The 20678-nt window shown below is 42.1% G+C and overlaps 1 protein-coding gene across 1 annotated transcript in view; it reads right to left on the reverse strand.

Annotated features, from left to right (window-relative positions):
• The window catches only part of COL4A3 (collagen type IV alpha 3 chain), a 159254-nt gene that overhangs the window by 68535 nt on the left and 70041 nt on the right, over positions 1 to 20678 (reverse strand). The window contains exons 2-6 of the mRNA XM_018058855.1: positions 9299 to 9355; positions 7345 to 7434; positions 2273 to 2317; positions 1631 to 1675; positions 953 to 1015 (exon numbers count right to left, since the gene is read on the reverse strand). Coding sequence (XP_017914344.1) covers positions 953 to 1015; positions 1631 to 1675; positions 2273 to 2317; positions 7345 to 7434; positions 9299 to 9355 — 300 coding nt within the window. The remainder of the gene's footprint in view (positions 1 to 952; positions 1016 to 1630; positions 1676 to 2272; positions 2318 to 7344; positions 7435 to 9298; positions 9356 to 20678) is intronic.

Below are 20678 nucleotides of genomic sequence, written 5' to 3' on the forward strand. Positions count from 1 at the left end.
GATATTTCCCCTGTTCCTTGCTTCCAACCCTGCAGCAGTAAATTTAGACAAAGTAACCCAAATTCCTCACAGCTACTGGATCAGGAGGCTAAAGACTAGAAAGCCATTATCTTAATCGAAAACAGGATTAGAATCTACTGTTTCTCAAATTGTGCATAAACGGCAAAATGTTAATTGTGCCAAGAACTTTTTAATGGCTGCTTCCTTGAAATTTTTGTGATTAGTTCTTTCATAGCCACCGTCCTGGGGAAAAGCTGACCGCAGTCAGGAGACAAAGGAGATGAGTGCACATTGGAAAGCTCAGTTTTTCTCTTCCAACTTTGCATTCTAAGCTTTAGTTTCTGGTTTACATTCAATCACAACCTCAGATGCAAATATCTGTTTGAGCCCTAGTCATCTTTCTGTGGGAGAACATGAGAGAACTTTCTTAAAACATAATCTGAAAGCAAGATGGGTGGAGGGAGTAGGGATTGGGTGCAGGCAATCAGATGGTACTCCAAACTCCCAGCTATAAGATAAATAGTCCTAGGGATACAATGTAAATGTGAGAAATCTAATTAACACTGTTAATTTTTAAAAGTTACGAGAATAAAGCCTAAGAATTACCGCACACACAAAATTTTTTCCTTCTTTAATTTTGTATCTATAAGAGATGGTGAGCTTACTAAACTTATGATGGTAATCATCTCATGATGTATGTAAGTCATTATGCTGTACACCTTAAGCTTAGGTAGCTCTATGTGTCAATTATATCTCAATAAAGCTGGAAGAATAAAGAAAAAAGCATGAGAAGAAAGAAAATCATCACCTTTCTGTCCTGAAGACGTATACCATTGGTTCTGGCCAAAACAACATTTCAAGGAAAGGCTAGGCCATCTCATTGCTATGTCACCCAGGTTTATTCGTTTAGCAAAACACTAACTAACCATCTCCTGCGTGAGAAGATACATACCTTGGAACCATTACATCCTGGCAAACCAGCAAGTCCATAAGGTCCAGGATGGCCTGGGATGCCCTAAAAACAGAGAAAGTCTCAAAAAGAAAATATATCAGGCTCTGGGCCAGGGAGAAACAGCGCAGAGCACACAATGGGAAAAGATGGGTTAATTTAGATAGTTATTTAAGTATAAATGGTTATCTAAATAGTTAAGTAGTAAACTGGCTATTTTAGATAACTTAAATTAAAATCATAGGAAATAACATAGGCTAATTAAAACCATAAATTATCAAGCGAGATATATTATTTAAGATAAAGCAAAAGGTCTTTCTATTCAAAATGAGTCCATTAACATGCTGTATTAAACTGGGGAAAAGAAGAGGAGGGAGGTGTGCATAGTGGTAACTATCTGATTATTTTTATCCTGTGCTATTAATAGATTTATCCTATTCTATTCTATTCTGTCTCATCCCATCCCATCCCACCCCAATCTATTCCATTCTATTATGCTTACATTTCAGGAAATATAATTTGACTTGATATCCTATAAATCCACACTCTTAATACACTATAATTCTGACATTTTCATCATGTAGCCAAAACATCATACTCATTTTCTTGTGTTAGTGCTTTAACATCTTTATTAAAATGAGCTTACTTATTATTTCATTTACACATTTTCTCACTACTTACTGGAAGTCCAGGAGGACCTGAAAATCCTGGTAATCCAGTTATTCCCTAAAGACACAGAAAAGAAGAAAGATGGCAAGAAAAAAATAAAAATGTTCAACCTGTAAACAAAATATGATTTATCATTCCAATAACCCCATTCTGTAACTATAACTGGGAACAGCTAAAAGCGATTTGAAACACACAAAAAAGCTGGACAAACTCTGTAAATCTTACATTTATATAACTTTTAAAAAGACATGATTAAGATCATTTTTGGCTTTTTAGGGGGATAGATTTTTTAAGGCATAATTTGCATAAAGTGCTCCAATCTTCCACAAACAGAACGAGGAATATTTACCTGTGTACATATGCATGTTTTGGTGATTCCCACCCAACGAGACACAGAACCTCTCCACCACCCTATACGTTACCCTCATGCAACTTTCCAGTCGATTAATACCTAACCCCAAGTGAGTAACCACTATGTAGATTTCTACCATTATAGAGTGCTTTTACCTGCCCTTGAACGGCATCTACAGAAGCGGCTCACACAACCTACTCCTTTGTGACATCTGTATAACTTTTACAGTGCCGGGGTTCTTTTTACTTTTTAAAACAAGATTTTTCATCAAACAGGCGGGATAGACTGGTTGGACTACTAACCCTCACGCCTTTGGCACCAGTCAGTCCTGGAGATCCTGGAGAGCCCTAGATCCAAATGCAAAAAACAAGGTAAGCACTGTGACAATTACTTGGCACTAATAAGCCCGTACATGAAAGGTCCTGGTTTTATTCACACGCCACACAGTTTTGCTCTTGCGATTATTTCATTGTTAACACGGTTCAATTGCTTGCTTGTTTCATTGGCGCTATAGTTATGTATCCGAAAGGACAAACAGAAATCCATTCATACCCCTGCTGCTCAAGGTGGGGGGCCCAACAGTAGCATCATCTGGGAGCTTGTTAGAAATGCGCCATCCTGGGTCTCCCCCACCTCCCAGACCTATTGATTCAGAATTTGCATTTCAACAAGATTTGATGATGATTCTTGCTCACATTAGTGTCTGAGAAGGGCTTCGGGAAAAGCCCCACATTAGCCAGACAGCTGCCGCGGGCTGATAAGGATGAATGACACAATTACAACGGCGGATGAGAATGGCAGGCAATATTTCTGTGCATGAGAACTACTTTATTAACAAAATGTGCCTGGCAGGCACAAATAAATAAATAGCAAACCGAGAACTGCCTGAACCAGAGATAAACTTGCTTTGAACACACAGTGAGTACACGTGGAGGTCCTGTTTCTTAAAGAATAGCCCCAAACAAAACTGTTTTAACAAAACCACTTGGTGTGAAAGTTCCATTGTCATCCAAAAGTTTTTCTTCATTCCTGAGAGTTTCAGTGTGTTTTGGTATTTCTGATTATTTTGAGGACAGGGTTGGTACAGAGACTTCTGAGACGGGACTGTCAAGGCCAAAGTCAGTCTTTCTTGTCTGAAGCGGAATTCCTAGGTGCGTGACCTTACCCCCGCCTCTGCCGGGGGCTGTCTGTAATCTGCAGATGCCAGAAGCGTGACCTGCAGATTTCAGTTCGCCATTATAAACTGTCTCATATAGAAAATATTCAGAATGAAGACCTTTATAAACCTGCAACACCTTTTTAATCAGGTTTTAATATTCTCTGATTGCCTACCTTTGGTTAAATTATCATTTGTGGCTGTATCTTTAGGCTACGGGCTTCCCAGGTGGTGCAGTGGTAAAGAATCTGCCTGCCAATGCAAGAGACGCAAGAGATGTGGGTTCAGTCCCTGGGCGGGGAAGATTGCCTGTAAGGAAACGGCAACGCACTCCAGTATTCCTGCCAGGAAAATCCCGTGGACAGAGGAGCCTAGCGGGCTACATTTCATGGGGTCAGAAAGAGTCAGACATGACTGAGCACAGCACAGAGCACAATACAGCCGCCCTAAGCTATGGTTTACTCTATCAGTTTTCTGGATGAATGTTATGGAACACCTACACATCATGTAACCCACACAAAGCACCACGTGTTTACAACCATAATTTTAATCCATTACTGACTTCTCTAGATAAAAGCTAAGGAGACCAGCAGAATGGAGTGCGGAAAACAAAACAAATAGGAGTGAGTTAGCATTCGGCTGACCTTAAGTCCAGGGCTGAAGTGACAAATTCACCTCCGGGGAAATGGAGGGAAATCTGAGAGCACGCCCTGAAGGAATGCAGCGGAATGTTCAGACACTAAGCATGTCTGAAACCAGACACTAAACATCCGGAATCGAAAGGACTTTTCTCACATTAGGATTAGAGAAAGGAGAAGGGAAGAAACAGAACGCATACGTGAATACAGGAAAGTAGAATCCCTGGAAGACAGGAAGTCTTGCGGCTGTAGCAATGGGCTTAATTTCTTTGACTGTAGGAATTTGATTCTGGCGTCATATAATCCTGGATTTGAACTCTGATTTTACCACCTATTAGCTGTGTAACCAGGACAAATCGCTTCATGTTCTGAGGGTCAGTTTCCTCATCTCTATGATGAAGATAATAATATGTCACCATCGTCATGACCAATGAGATCAATGTGAAGAATAAAAGAAATCCAGTCAAGAAGAAATGTCCCAATGCCCCAGAGCCTGACTCAGAAGAGGGGGAGCACACTGACTGAAGCCGCCCACCCTAGTCAGGCACCGTGGTAACCATTTGTGTGTTATCTTAGGACAGGAGGGACTGGTAAGGAACACGAACTGTAAGCTATCACCAACCGGAAAGTTTGGAAAGGTCAAAAGGAGACACCATGTATCCTACCGCCTCCCAGAATCCTCCGCGCTGGAATCCATCTTGACTGAGCAATACGTATGCCCCCAGGAAGGACCCTGAGTCAGAGTGATTGGCCAGAGACAACCCGGAAACTAACCCCATCACCATAAAACCCGAGACTGCAAGCCACAGGGCGGAGCAGTTCTCCTGGGTTCCCTTGCTCCGCTGCTCTCCAACCGGTGCCTCTTGCTTTGTCAGCTCGTGTGTTTCCTCGCACAGTTTATTTCCGAGTGTTAGACAAGAGCCTTGGAAGGGGTGCCCCTTCCTGCAACAAATTCACATAAAATGTTACCTAAATATTCTGCAACATCACTTAGGAAATTTAAAAAGATTTAAAATTATAATTTAAAAATTATAATCACCCTCCACAACGTATTAGTTAGTTCATAGCTTCCGGGAAGCCAGCAGGCAGGGGAGTGACCCAGAGGGTGCGTGAGAGTCCAGGCTTGAGTCCAGGCTTAATTCCACAGCAGAAAAGAGCCATCAGCAAATCTAGTTATGCAGTTATTTAGCAAATCCTCTAGGGCATTTATTTAAACAAAGCCCTTTGTTGTATCACAGACTTTAGGATAAAAATGTGTGGCGAGTGTGAAGGGCGGTGGGCTCTGGTAAGAACCTTAGGAGGCCCAACACTGAAGAACCCAGCTGAGAAACAGGAACCAGGGAAAGAAGGAAAGCATTGGGGAGGGGAGAGAAGAGAAAGGAGGGTTCCAGAAACAAAGGCCTGTGTTTCAAGGAGAAAAGAGGGAGCCTCACAGCTGGAAACGTAGCAGAGGGGTCGGGGCCAGACAAAGACACAGAGTATTCTCCACTGACCTTTTGGGGGTCGAGTGCAAAGTGGAGGTCTTGGGTTTTCAGGGAGGGAGCAGAAGGCAAATTGTTGCTGGCTAAGGAGTGAATAGGAGATGAACCACAGCCTGTGTGGTTGGTTCTTTTTTTTTTTTTTAAAGAAGTCTGTCTGAGATAGGAAAGGATGGCAGTCCTTGGATTATAGTGCTGGAAAGATCCAGAGGAAGTTATATGCTGGTATGGGTTTTGCATAAAGATGGAAAGAGAAAAACCAATAACCAAGTTGACACAGCTGAGAAAGAGGACACATCATCAGAACGCGATTCTAGTGGAAATCCCAGTGACCAGGATACAGGTAGAGAATAGGGCTTGAATGGAGGCAGAAAACACCTCACCAGCGGCCAATGCAGGTGTTCAGTTCAGTTCGGTTGCTCAATCGTGTTCGACACTTTGCGACCCCACGGATTTTAGCACGCCAGGCCTCCCTGTCCATCACCAACTCCTGGAGTTTACCCAGACTCATGTGTACTGAGTCGGTAATAAGCATCCAACCATCTTATCCTCTGTCGTCTCCTTCTCCTCCTGCCTTCAGTCTTTCCTAGAATCAGGGTCTTTTCAAATGAATCATCTCTTCCATGCAGGTGTTCAGTTCAGTTCAGCTCAGTCGCTGAGTCGTGTCTGATTCTTTGCGACCCCATGAATCGAAGCATACCAGGCCTCCCTGTCCATCACCAACTCCCTGAGTTTACTCAAATTCATGTTCATCGAGTCGGTGATGCCATCCAAACATCTCATCCTCTGTCATCCCCTTCTCCTCCTGCCCCCAATCCCTCCCAGCATCAGAGTCTTTTCCAATGAGTCAACTCTTCGCATGAGGTGGCCAGAGTACTGGAGTTTCAGCTTTAGCATCAGTCCTTCCAAAGAACACCCAGGACTGATCTCCTTTAGGATGCACTGGTTGGATCTCTTGCAGTTCAAGGGACCCTCAAGAGTCTTCTCCAACACCATAGTTCAAAAGCATCAATTCTTCGGTGCTCAGCTTTCTTCACAGTCCAACTCTCACATCCATACATGACCACTGTAAAAACCATAGCCTTGACTAGACAGACCTTTGTTGGCAAAGTAATATCTCTGCTTTTTAATATACTATCTAGGCTGGTCATAACTTTCCTTCCAAGAAGTAAGCGTCTTTTAATTTCATGGCTGCAGTCACCATCTGCAGTGATTTTGGAGCCCCCTAAAGTCTGTCACTGTTTTCACTGTTTCCTCATCTATTTGCGATGCAGGTGTGGAGACCCCTAAATCAGGAAGTAGGAGGATGTAGAGCTGAGGACTGAAAGATACCGATAGTCTTCTCTTTTTTTTAAATTGGAGTATAATTGCTTCAAATTGTGGTGCTGGAGAAGACTCTTGAGAGTCCCTTGGATTGCAAGGAGATCAAACCAGTCCATCCTAAAGAAAATCAGTCCTGAATATTCATTAGAAGGACTGATACTAAAGCTGAAGCTCCAACACTTTGGCCACATGATGTGAAGAACCAACTCACTGGAAAAGATCCTGATGCTGGGGAAGATTGAAGGTGGGAGGAGAAGGGGACGACAGGGGACAAGATGATTGGATGGCATCACTGACTCAATGGACATGAACTTGAGGAAACTCCAGGAGACAGTGAAGGACAGGGAGGCCTGGTGTGCTGCAGTCCATGGGGTGGCAAAGAGTGGGACACAAGCCGGTAGCTGAAACCAATGGAACTGCTTTACAATATCGTGTTAGTTTCTACTGTAGAGCCACGTGAATTACCTATGTGGATACACACAGCCCCTCCTTCTTGGACCTCTCGCCCACCACCACCCCCATCCCATTCCTCTAGACCATGAGTGCTGAGCTGAGCTGCTTGTGCTATACAGCAGCTTCCCTGCTGCTATATAGCTAACTTACACATCTTAGTGTAAATACATTGATATATATACACTTTCATTTGTAAAATAGATAGCTTGAAATAAGCAGAGTTCTGAGGGCCCAGCTAAGACTGGAGCAGGAATTTACCATGGCATCCATCATCATAAAGAAGCTTAAGTGGACTGGGGGTTTTCCAAACTCATAGGCTAACATACCTTGGGTCCCTGTGGTCCAGGCAAGCCTTCGGGACCTGGGTATCCCTTCTGGCCAGGAGGCCCTGGGGGTCCTGGGAAGCCTTTCTCCCCCTGTTAAAACCAAAACAAGACAATACACACACAGAATAGCAATGCCCAGGAGTAAACATAACCATCGTTTTCTCCTCTTTATGATATAATGATAACATTTTGCACATTTCTTTCTTGGATTAAAAAAAAAAGCTCTCAACGCTAAGTGTAATAGAAACTGGAATGTTTCTGTTAGTGTTTGTCTGTAGGCTTGAAAGCATTTGTCTTTGGTCTTCTGGAAACTCGACTTTTAGCCAAATGGCAGAGCTACATAGAACAGAGATTCAGGGAATCAAGAACTGAGAGGGAAAGCCCAGTTAGAAAGATGGAGGTTGGTGAAGGGTGTTTTTTGGGGGATGGAGAGAGAGTGACAATCAGGTTCAGGAATGTCTTGGGAGTGTGCATAATCGCTATGTAGCTCGAAAGAACAACACACAGGCTATGAGTTTCAGTCCTTTCTTGATTACACAGGAATTAGTAATTCAATCTGCTATTTGTGGAGGAGATGCGGGAGAGATATCAAGAGTGGCAAAACCAAAAGTGTGAGCTACATAGTTAAGAGATGATAATATGGGAAAGCCCTTAGGGGTCAGGGAGTAATTTTAGGCCCAGTAAGGGACATGGTTCTGCCAACAAATAATCTTCCCATGAACACAGATCCTGGGATTACTCTTCAACAGTTAAGGCCACTGGTTTGATTCAGATAATCTAGTAGACAAGTAGAAACTTAGATTTTTAAAACAGAGCAAGTCAGCTATTTCACATGATGTGTGCACACACACACCCAATAAAAAGAGAAGCAGAAGAATTTGCTAGGCCCCTCTCAAGACTGTTACCTTCACACTTTGAATAGCATCTCACCCAGAGGAGGGATTCAATAAATGCTTCTTGAATGAGAGAATGAGTCATAGCTTTTCAACACGGATCTGAACATACCACTTTCACAGCTTCAGGGAAAAACCCTACATCAAACTACACATGAATCATTGAATACTTTAAATATGGTAATTTTTATTGTAATTAACTTGCAAATTATTTTGTCTAAAGAGCTTAAAATGCATTCTTTTAAAAATATTTTTAAGCAGTCATCTTTCAATATTGTTAAGCAATTCATTAGCGTATCTGAGAAAAGGGTTTTGTAAACAAAGGAAAAATTTTAGTTCTGGCTCCGTCTTAATTATCACAAATTGAAAGTTAATGGAGCGAATTAATGAGATTTCACGGCACTCATTTTTTACTCCAATTCTGCAATGGAGCTACTTTGTCTAGCTGAATTTTTGCCTCGAGAGAGTGCTTGTGCAAGATTCGTCCACCAGAGGGCGCCCTTACACCAATGCTGCAGGACAAAATCTGCGGGTTTCGTTTGTGTCCAAGTGAGCGAATCACGCTGTTTTCAATTCTCTCGCCTTCAGCGACAATGTAAACAGGGGATACATACGGATCATTCTCAAAAACTTTCTTTTTCTTTAACTTAATATTTTTTGTTTCCAGATCGAGAGAGTTACAGTAATTGCCCGCATTTATACCAGTTATCTGAAGCATTTCCTCCAAGGCTTTTCCACCACTCCCGATTAATATTTATATACAATTACTTTAAAATTGTTTTGGGGGAAGGACTTTCCTGACTGTCAACACCGGTGGTTAACACTTCACCTTCCAATTCAGGGAGTGCAGGTTCAGTCCCTGGTCAAGGAGCTAAGACCCCATATGTTTCCTGGCCAAAAAACCAAAATATAAAACAGAAGACAAATTTAATAAGACAAAAAAATTGGATTTGGGGAATGGAATATGTTCCTGCTGATCTGTCTGCTACCAATGAAGGAAGAGTGTGAATCGTTAATGAGCTCTATGGAGAAAAGAACCAGAATGAAGGTTTTGTTTTTACCTTCTCCCCTTTGGCCCCATCACAGAAGCACCGGCCTTTGTCTTTACAGATACAGCCCTAGGAAGAGAGAAAGAGAAAGGGTTTTGTTTAAAAACGGCTTAATAAATTCCAACCGACAGAACAAAAGCAAACATATTTTTCTGTTCTCTGAGCATCAAACACCATTTAGCAGGAGTCCTGTGATACCGTAGCAATTTATCAATAGAAACAGAGTAGAAAAGTGAAAAGGATATAGAACTGTCAGATAACTGTACACCATTTTTATTGTATTTAGGAATTTCAAGTGATTTATTCATGGAAAAGACCAAGTCAGCTCTCCTTTATTTTTCCAGAACACTATATAGTTGAATCATATGAAATTGCCATTGTTGTAGGGAGAAAGTGGTCTAATATTTGCAGATTTCTTGGTTCAACAAAATGAACATAGCTGAATTTGTATATATTTATTAACTGGTGATATCTTCTGTAGATAATTCTATAGGTTTCTTTCCCTGCAATAATGTTTAAGACTGAAAAAGGATGATCAGTATTCATCATGTATTTTCAAGAAGAAACTAATTCACTGATGCTGATCTCAAAGTGCTCTTTCTTATTAAAAAACAAAACCAAAAATTGGGCTGCGACCTTGGGAACTCACACATCTTAATGGTCACTTAGAACCACTTGCAACTCTAGCTTTCACACCTATGCGCATGCCAACTCTAATGAAGGTGTTTTTATTTATTTATTCTATGAAGGCCAGTTTTTATTTATTTATTTTACAAAGGCCAGTTTTTAAATTCCTCTCTGCCAGCAGAGAAAGAGAGAGAAATAGTTTTAAATAGTGGGTTTAAACATTTTGGACACACATTCTATGGTTATATATTTATCTTTTTTGGGGGGGGGTTGTTAATATTAACTGAAAATTAGTTTATTTTCCTCAGAAAAAAATATTAATTGACAACAGAGGCAGAGCAAGCCTAGGAGATGTGCTGGCTGGTAGAAAAAATAAAAAGAAATTGCCTCAGATAGTCCCAAAGTGAGGACTCCGCAATCAAAATAAAAATACACAGGGAATTCCCTGGTGTTCTAGTGATTATGGCTCCGAGCTTCCACTGCAGGGGGCACGAGTTCCATTTCTGGTCAGGGATCTAAGATCATATATGCTGCCTGGTATGGCCAAAATAATAATAATAATAATAATAATTAAAAAACAAAAATATAAGTACACAAACAAAAAAAAATTAAATTGAATCTATTTTCTAATCCCAAGGCAGTAGGTTATGTTGTTATTTAAGAAAGGGGAGACCATAATCATTTTCATACACTCATCCTTGATTCTCACCACATTTTCACCCATCACAATTTCTATGAATGAAAAATAAGTAATTGAAAAGGAAGGTCTATATTTCCCCCAAGGGTTAGTTATTTGGCATTCTTTAAGAAGACTAAAATTTTCCACTTTTCCTCCCTGATGCTGGGGATCATTAGGCCATATCTAGCTTAATTATTTTAATCTTGTTTATCTGGGTTTTTAAACCTTAGTGTTCATTTCAATCACATATTTAAGTATACTAAAATATATACCAAATCTAGTATACTAATTTAGTGTACTAGTATACTAATATCTGGACTTCCCTAGTGGTTCAGTGGTAAAGAATATGCCTGCCAATGCAGGAGATGGGAATTTAATCCCTGGGTCAGGAAGATCCCCTGGAGAAGGATATGGCAACCCATTCCAGTATTCTTGCCTGGGAAATCCCATGACAGAGGAGGTTGGCGGGCTACAGTCCTTGGGGTCATAAAGAGTTGGACAAGACTTATTGACTGAACAACAATACTAATATTTATTAAAGCAGTTGTTCTCAAAGTGTGGATTTTCAGAGTAGTATCAGCAGTATCTGGAAACCTATCAGAAATGCAAATTCTTGGCCTCACTCCAGACTCACAGAATCAATAACCCTGGTGTTTTGCAGTAATCTATAATAGGCCCCTGGGGTGACTCTGATACTACCAGTCTAAACCAACATCGATAAGCCCAGTCTGCAGGGTAGAGCTAATTCTTTAAAGATTTCTGAACACTTGGACCCTAGTCTGTATATCCGCTTTTTGTTTGTGATGCCATTTTCCCTCTCAATCCAAGAAAGTAGCCAGGCTTTAGGGAGGCTTTCATCACTGGGCTGAAAGCAAAAGCTGAGTGAAGGTAAGATTTTTCCTGGCTTTTGTTTCTGGAGTGTAGGGACCCGTTGATGGTTGGCCCCAAGAATGGAGGGACCACCAAGCTGTTCCTCCACAGTGTCTGGAGGAGGCAGTAGGGCCTCAGAAGAAGAAAGTCTGAGTCTTACACCCAGATACTGGGGCAGGGACACTCAACCCCACACGGACCTGGTGCTCTAGTTTACACAGCAGTGGTGGCCACTGTTTCATGTAGATCCTGAGCCTCTCTGACTCTTCTGCCTCCCAGACATCACACAAGACCTGGATTTGGAGCATCTCGGGACCACAGGTAGGAGAAGGCAAACTGGCAGTCCTCTAACTCCTAAAAAGGTGCATGTTGCTGTTCAGTTGCTAAGTCATTTCCAACTCTTAGCAGCCTCGTGGACTGCACCACTCCAGGCCTCCCTGTCCATCACCAACTCCCAGAGTTTGCTCAAACTCATGTCCATTGAGTCAGTGATGCTATCCAACCATCTCACCCTCTGTTGTCCCCTTCTCCTCATGCCCTCAATCTTTCCCAGCATCAGGGTCTTTTCCAGTGAGTCAGCTCTTTGCATCATGTGGCCAAAGTATTGGAGCTTCAGTCCTTCCAGTGAATATTTAGGGTTGATTTCCTTTAGGATTGACTGGTTTAATCTCCTTGCTGTTCAAGGGACTCTCAAGAGTCTTTCCCAGCACCACAGTTCAAAAGCATCAATTCTTCATAGATGAAGAATTGCCATCTTAAGGTTTATTTCCTGGAGTAAGTCACAGTCATATATTATTGGGACTCTTTCAGTCTTAGTTTGAACAAATAAATGCTTGCTGTACTCCTCCAAAACAAGGTCAGGTCCCCTTTCCTATATGCTCCAACGGGCCACTTGCAGCTCTATGTGTAATGTATATTTTTCTTGATGCCCCTAAGCCTCAGAAGAGAAGGAACTGCCCAGTCTTGTTCACACTGTCAACCCTGGCTGTAACATGTCCTGAACAAATGCTTGTGGCTTGACTGAATGGCTCAATGAATGAATGGAACACTGGTAATTTGTTTATATCCAGATTGGTCCTGGAATTTCAGGGCATGTGATATATATGGCTATTACTGGGCTGCCATGATTAAGATGTTTTCTGTATATATATATATACAGGCTCCTCCGTCCATGGGATTCTCCAGGCAAGAATCCTGGAGTGGGTTGACATTTCCTTCTCCAGGGGTCTTCCTGACCCAGGGATTGAACCCAGGTCTCCCGCATTGCAGGCAGACGCTTTAACCTCTGAGCCACCAGGGAAGCTCAGTCATATATATATACGTGTATATATTTTCTATGTATGAATTCTGAACAACTTTGTTTGAAGTGGGAGAGAATGAAACTAGAAGCTTTGGCTATTTTAACACATGTTAAAATTAACACAAGGTTAATTAGTTGTTAGTTGCTTGGATATACACATTTCGAGGGGAAAAATTTTTAAACCCTCAGAAGAACTGAAAAACAGTATAATGAATACCTATATATCTTTTCATCTAGGTTTCCCAACTGTTAACATACTCTCCTAGTCATTCCAGCTGTCACTTTCTTTCTGTTTCTCTCTCTCCACACACGCACACACACGCACACGCACAGGCACACTTCCTTGCCAATCCATTGAAAAGTGGACTGTAGACACCATGACACTTCACGCCTAACACTTCTGCATGCATCTCCCCCAAACAAGAGTACATTCTTATTCAGTAGCAACATCATTTTCAAACCTAAGAAAGGGATTCTGATGCAATGACTTCATTACTATTAATAGCTGTTAAACAAGATCTTCAGCTTTCCAAGGCTATTGACGACCATTAGAAAATGAAAAGCTATTTAATTTTTAACAAATCTTTTCATACCAGAGATTTAGTCTCAATCAATGAGTTCACCTACAATCAATATATGAGGTCTGAACAAGTGACTGTCAGAGATCCAAGCGGCTTTAGAGCCCACACGACTGCACCCAGAGAGCAGGTGTGGGACTCTGGCACCAGCCCTCGTTTGTTCCCTTGAATCCCCTGCTGTCTGGGGACTGTCCTCGCATCGCCACCCACAGCAACACCGATCCCTGTGCACTGTCATCAAAATCACGGCCCCTAACTCTTTACATTATTGCCCTTGAGTTAGGGTCTTGAACCTTCATGGGTGACACATTTAGCCTTTGTTTTTACTTGGTTTCATGGTTTTCACATGAAGGTAGAAGTCTTATTTTGAAGGAGGAAGCGGAACAGGTTCTATCTTGAAAGCAGGACTCCATCTTGGGCTGGACGGTGGACTTTAAGCTATATGCCCAGTATCTATGGAAACGACATACCAACTGGAAAACCAGACCCAGGGCTCATACTTAGACTCTCTGTCACCTAAAATAATACCCTAATTATCTGTGTAACCGAATAGAATCATACATTCTACTATGCTTATTGGGGTATGACCACAGGCCTATTGATAATTGTCCACTGTTAACTACCTAGGCTTAAGGCATATGAATCATGGGTTAACTTTAATTGTATCTTTCTTTTTCCTTTGTTCAGACTAGTTTCAGGGAATTTGGGGAGGCAGGTTTGTGCACATACAGTTAGGGTATATAAGATTTTCACAAAAACTGGTCAGGGTCCTTGGCTAAGAGGAGACTCTGCTTTGGGCTCGCTGGTGTAATAAACTGCACTCCACTATCTGCATTGTACTTCGGAGTGAGTTTGTTTGTGGCTACAACAATTTGATGGTTTGGAGCTAGCTGGTTGGTTAGCTTAAGAAGTTAAAGTGAGCAATCAAAAACAGATAGACAAGATACATGAGCACTTTAGGCATTTTAACTTAAAACGTGCACACCAATTCTTCAGTCTTGTAAATAGGGCCCAGGCCCCTTCTTTGGGAACGGGGCTGCTGTTCAGAGGTCTACAGCATCAGTTTTGCTAAGTCACACCCATAATGTAATGTTGCAGAAACCAGCACTCGAGAAACCAAGCACCACACCCGGAGAGTGGGAGAACTCAGGTTTATTATGTCAGCAGGCTCAGAGGAGCTAACGCTCCAAGCTCTGAGCCCTGAACAAAGGGATTACAGAGTTTTTATAGACAGACTGTAGTGGGCAACATTCACTGTTAATAGGCTGGTTTAAACTAAGGGGTTTTGCTTGCATGAGAACAGCAGTCAAGAGGAGGAAGGGGATGTCTGACCTGGACCCGCATAATTAAGCAGGTTTGCAGGGGCTGGGCAATTGCAAAGAGCAGGACAAGGGTGAGTGAGATAAACTCCAGTTCCTAGTATTGCAAATCCCCACTTTCTGAGACTACGTGACCTACATGATCTAGACTCTGCAAGGGCCAAGCTCAGTTACAGAGACAGAAGGAGAAGGGGGTCAAATTTTAACTTTTCCTCTTCAGAACCACCGACATTTCTAGTTTGGATTTTCTTGGAGCAGCCCAATTGTTTAAAGATGCTGGTGATGCAGTCTGAGTATAGAGTCCTTCTAGATATGAACCCATGTTTCCCTCTAACTTTTTAAATGTTGTCTCAGCCACACTTAATTGAACAGCAGTTTCTTATCAGATCTTCCAAGCTAGTTTTCACAGAAACATGTCTTTTTCTGTATTTGTATTTAACCAATTTGTTATTTAATATTTAATTAGATGACCTTGTTATAATAATAAGTACAACTGGCAGAAGCAGCTAACTCTTGGCAATCACACACCTCCAGCATGGAGCAGGCAAATGTTGGTGTGCAGGGAAAGCCTAGGCGTGTCAAGGGGAGGCGGGCACTGGCAGCCATCGGTCTGTTGTACACCAGGTATGGAGAGTTCTGGTTAGAGGCTGACCGCTAGGAGAGTCAGTGAAAGGGAAATCACCGGGCCATCTACTCATCCGCCGTGTCACCCACGTGTAGACGGTCAGCACTATTGGCAGGACTCCAGAACCAGGCCTGGGGCTGTGTTTCTGGGCCCAGGTGAGCAGAACTGCTCCAGAATTCTTCCAACTTGAATTTTCAGTGACATTGGCGAGGCATGGCCCTGGCCCTGGCCACGCACAATTGAACTAACTAGGACTTCAGAGGCTGTGAAGTTGCTGACCTGTGGGTGCTCCAGCTGATTGAGTTAACTCAAAATTACCGTCTGGGCAGCTATCTGGCTGATGCTCAGCTGCTTCTCTAGAAGCATGGAGCCCAGCCCAGGGCCATGTGAAATAAGGCATGGCACTGTCTTTGCATGGTGGTAACATTAGCCCCAGACTCAAGAGATCCATTTCTCTTAATTGTACTGCTTTTCTTAAAATAACTTTTTTTATGTTTGAAATAAATTTTTAACTCTGTGAATGTGTTTTAATAATTCAATAATTCAGACAGATCAGTTGACTAGAATGTAACAGTGGCCATATTTTCATTTTTGTTGCATTTGATCCACTTTTTTGGACTCACTGTTGAAACACCATGATTATATTAACATAACGTAACCCACTAATTACTACTCAAATGCTAGATCCTTTTAAAACCAGTATAACCAAATGCTGTGAACTATTAAGAAAGCATAATTATGGAAACTTCTTAAGTAACATTTTAATGATTTTTCCACTTCCAACAATAAAGTACCTTTTAGTTTCCATGTACCTTAATGAAGTAAGAAACCATTCATCAAGAGCAGAAAACCCTTAATAGTGATTTTCTGACTTTTCTCCTAATCACATCAGGAAGTAATCCAGGATTCCATGATATTTTACACTGTTGCATATTAAACAGTTAAACTTGTGAGACCCTAAGCAGTTAAATCTTGTAGCCTATGAAGCCCAATGGAGAAGATAATGGCAACCCACTCCAGTACTCTTGCTGGAAAATCCCATGGATGGAGGAGCCTGGTAGGCTGCAGTCCATGGGGTCGCTAAAAGTCGGACACGGCTGAGCGATTTCACTTTCACTTTTCACTTTCATGCACTGGAGAAGGAAATGGTGACCCACTCCAGCGTTCTTGCCTGGAGAATCCCAGGGACAGGGGAGCCTGGTGGGCTGCCATCTATGGGGTTGCACAGAGTTGGACACGACTGAAGCGACTTAGCAGCAGCAGCAGCAGCAGCATGAAGCCCAAAAATCATAGGCCTTCTGCCAAATATGTATGGGATCTATTTCCAGATTTGCCAGCTACTATCTGGAGCTTGATAGAGTACCTGGTGAACTATAGATGGAGGTTCGTGACATTGTACAGGAGAAAGGGAGCAAGACCATCTCCAAGAAAAATAAATGCAAAAAAGCAAAATGGCTGTCTGAGGAGGCCTTACAAATATCTGTGAAAAGAAGAGAAGCCAAAAGCAAAGGAGAAAAGGAAAGATATACCCATTTGAATGCAGAGTTCCAAAGAATAGCAAGGAGAGATAAGAAAGTCTTCCTCAATGAACAGTGTAAAGACATAAAGGAAAACAATAGAATGGGAAAGACTAGAGATCTCTTCAAGAAAATTAGAGATATCAAAGGGAATAATTCATGCAAAGATGGGCTCAATAAAGGACAGAAATGGTAGGGACCTAACAGAAGCAGAAGATATTAAGAAGAGGTGGCAAGAATACACAGAAGAATAGTACAAAAAAAATCTTCATGACCCAGATAATCACGATGGTATGATCACTCACCTAGAGCCAGACATCCTGGAATATGAAGTCAAGTGGGCCTTAGAAGCATCACTACGAACAAAGCTAGTGGAGGTGACAGAATTCCAGTTGAGCTGTTTCAAATCCTGAGAGATGACGCTGTGAAAGTGCTGCACTCAATATGCCAGCAAATTTGGAAAACTCAGCAAGTAGCCACAGGACTGGAAAAGGTCCATTTTCATTCCAATCCCAAAGAAAGGCAATGCCAAAGAATGATCAAACTACCACACAATTGCACTCATCTCACACGCTAATAAAGTAAAGCTCAAAATTCTCCAAGCAGTATGTGAACCGTGAATTTCCAGATATTCAAGCTGGTTTTAGAAAAGGCAGAGGAACCAGGGATCAAATTGCCAACATCCACTGGATTATGGATAAAGCAAGAGAGTTCCAGAAAAACATCTATTTCTGCTTTCTTGACTATGCCAAAGCCTTTGGCTGTGTGGATCACAATAAGCTGTGGACAATTCTGAAAGAGATGGGAATACCAGTCTATCTGACCTGCCTCTTGAGAAACCTGTATGCCAGTCAGGAAGCAACATTTAGAACTGGACATGGTACAACAGAGTGGTTCCAAATAGGAAAAGGAGTATGTCAAGGCTGTATATTGTCACTCTGCTTATTTAACTTATATGCAGAGTACATCATGAGAGATGCTGGGCTGGATGAAGCACAAGCTGGAATCAAGATTGCTGGGAGAAATATCAATAACCTCAGATATGCAGATGACACCACCCTTATGGCAGAAAGTGAAGAGGAACTAAAAAGCCTCTTGAAGAAAGTGAAAGAGGAGAGTGAAAAAGTTGGCGTAAATCTCAACATTCAGAAAACAAAGATCATGGCATTTAGTCCCATCACTTCATGGCAAATAGATGGAGAAACAGTGGAAACAGTGGGCAGACATTTTTTTTTTGGCCCCAAAATCACTGCAGATGGGGATTGCGGCCATGAAATTAAAAGACCCTTACTCCTTGGAAGAAAAATTTTGACCAACCTAGACAGCATATTAAAAAGCAGAGACATTACTTTGCCAACAAATTTCCATCTAGTCAAGGCTATGGTTTTTCCTGTGGTCATGTATGGATGTGAGAGTTGGACTATACAGAAAGCTGAGCACTGAAGAATCGATGCTTTTGAACTGTGGTGTTGGAGAAGACTCTTGAGAGTCCCTTGGACTGCAAGGAGCTCCAACCAGTCCATCCTAAAGGAAATCAGTCCTGAATGTTCATTGGAAGGACTGATGTTGAAGCTGAAACTCCAATCCTTTGGCCACCTGATGTGAAGAGCTGATTCATTGGAAGAAACCCTGATGCTGGGAACGATTGAAGGTGAGAGAAGGGGACGACCAAGGATGAGATGGTTGGATGGCATCACTGACTCAATGGACAAGAGTTTGAGTAAACTCCGGGAGTTGGTGATGGACAGGTAGGCCTGGCGTGCTGCAGTCCGAAGGGTCGCAAAGAGTCGGACACAATTGAGCAACCGAACCGAACTGAACTGATCTGGAGCTTTGGGATAATGACTTAATCCTTCCAAGTTACGTCACCTGTAAAGGAAGACAGTAAGATCTATCTTTACACAGAATGCCCTGCATTCCGTACCAGACTCAGTGTTTGGGAGGTGCTACCCTCTCCTTTTTTGCTCCACTATCTTGTATCAAGGAACATTCATGTTAATGTCTGATATGTTTTTCCAAACAAGCCACTGCCTTCCCAGGCAGTTCTTCCTGAAGCCGTTTGTCCAGTATCAATTGTCCAGAGCAATCATCAGAGACACCAAAAAGTATCATTTGTTAATAATCATCTTAGAGTATATTGACTATATTAGTTAATATATTAGTAATTGAATATATTAGTTAATTCATGTACAAATATGATTTGTACATGAACACAGAAACAACTTGTTTTATTTGTTTAATAAAATAAACTGGTGTTAGATGCACCAGGGGTACTGGGTGCTTATAAGTGAAAGGTGGCATATCAAATATGTTACAAAAGTAGGAAGCAATTTTGGGCACGCTGAACAATCAGCTCTCACACTTTGCTCTCTGTTCCAACTTCTGCTGTGACCATGTACCGCCTGCTGTCTGCTTTCTGTTTCAGGGGTTTGTGACTGAACGGTTAAGGGCACTGCCTTGGGGCAGACTTCTAAGGTCTAAATCCCAGCTCTGCCCAGCCACCCGTGTGACTCTGAGTGAGCTCTGGTGCCTCAGTTTCCACATCTGTAAAATGGGGTCAAGTGGGTAACCTCTTAGAGGAATGCATAGGATGCCTGCAGAGGGCTGTGAAGGAAATCAGAAGCGTTACCCCCAAACCTGCCTCTTTGATATACAAATTATTTTGAGTTGAAGGCAACTAAAAATCACTAAATGCAGAAAAAACTCCTCCCTTTGTTCTTAAATTCAGGAAAGAAATTTAATAATTTAGTAAAGACAGAATTTATCAGCCCAGAGAGGGCACTAGAGGAATCTGTATACAAACCTCGTTAATCTAGCCCTATCTTCTAGTTGCTCCTTCACTCTTCACTACCTCTAGCCCAAACCCCTTTGTCTAATCAGTTCTTCACAAATTTACTGCTTCTTTGTCTAAATGGTCAAAATGCTTCCTCCTCAGGTCACTTCTGCAAAGACTCCCAGGTACATATTAAAAAAAAAAAGTTTATAAAAGTACATGTATGCCTCTCTCCTGTTAATCTCTTTTTCTCAATTTAATTTTCAGACCCAGCTAGGGACCCTAAGAGTTTCTAGGAAAACATTTTCCTCACCTTTGCAAGAAGACTCTTTACCCTCTAAGCCACCAGGGAAGCCCTTAGCTGTTACAGAGGGCAATCAAGAATGTAGGTTATTACTCATTTATTAGCTTAATATTGCTACTTAGATGCTTGTGAGTTGAGCGCTTATTAGATTGACTAGCTTGCAAGTAGGAACTGTGTCTCATAAAATTTACATTTCTTCAACACTGGCAGGCAGTAACAAAATTTTCTAATTTCTACTCTTCCGGCTAATGAAGGATCTAGTTATGGGCATACCTTTTAAACATTCTTCATTGAATAGACCAGGAAACAATTTCCAAAGGAAGCTTGGGTGTTTCCTCTTTCTACGCTCGAAGCATCATCCATCGCACACCCAGGCCCAGTTTCCCTGCATCCCTGTGAAACAGAAGTGCCCAGCCCTCCCTCGGGGTGCCCCTCCCCCACACCCAGCCCAGCCTGGTTTAGCAGAAGGGGAAGTTGGCAGCGTTCAAAGCTGGTTAACACTCTGCTGAGCAGCTCTGTTGATTTTGCATTATGATTATTGACCCTCTGCCCAGCCAATAGCCTGAGGCCAAAGTTTCTGTGTGTGAAAAGAAGAGCTGACAGAGTGCGGGCCGGCCGTGCCAGACAGACTCCACGAGCTGCTCTTTGCAGGGTCCTGCCATCTGCGTCGGGCTTCTCTGGTGGCTTAGATGGTAAAGCGTTTGCCTACAATGCAGGAGATCTGGGTTCAATCCCTAGATTGGGAAGATCCCCTGGAGAAGGCAATGGCACCCCACTCCAGTAGTCTTGCCCGGAAAATC

Source organism: Capra hircus, chromosome 2 (genome assembly GCF_001704415.2).
Source record: "Capra hircus breed San Clemente chromosome 2, ASM170441v1, whole genome shotgun sequence".
Lineage (NCBI taxonomy): Eukaryota > Metazoa > Chordata > Mammalia > Artiodactyla > Bovidae > Capra > Capra hircus.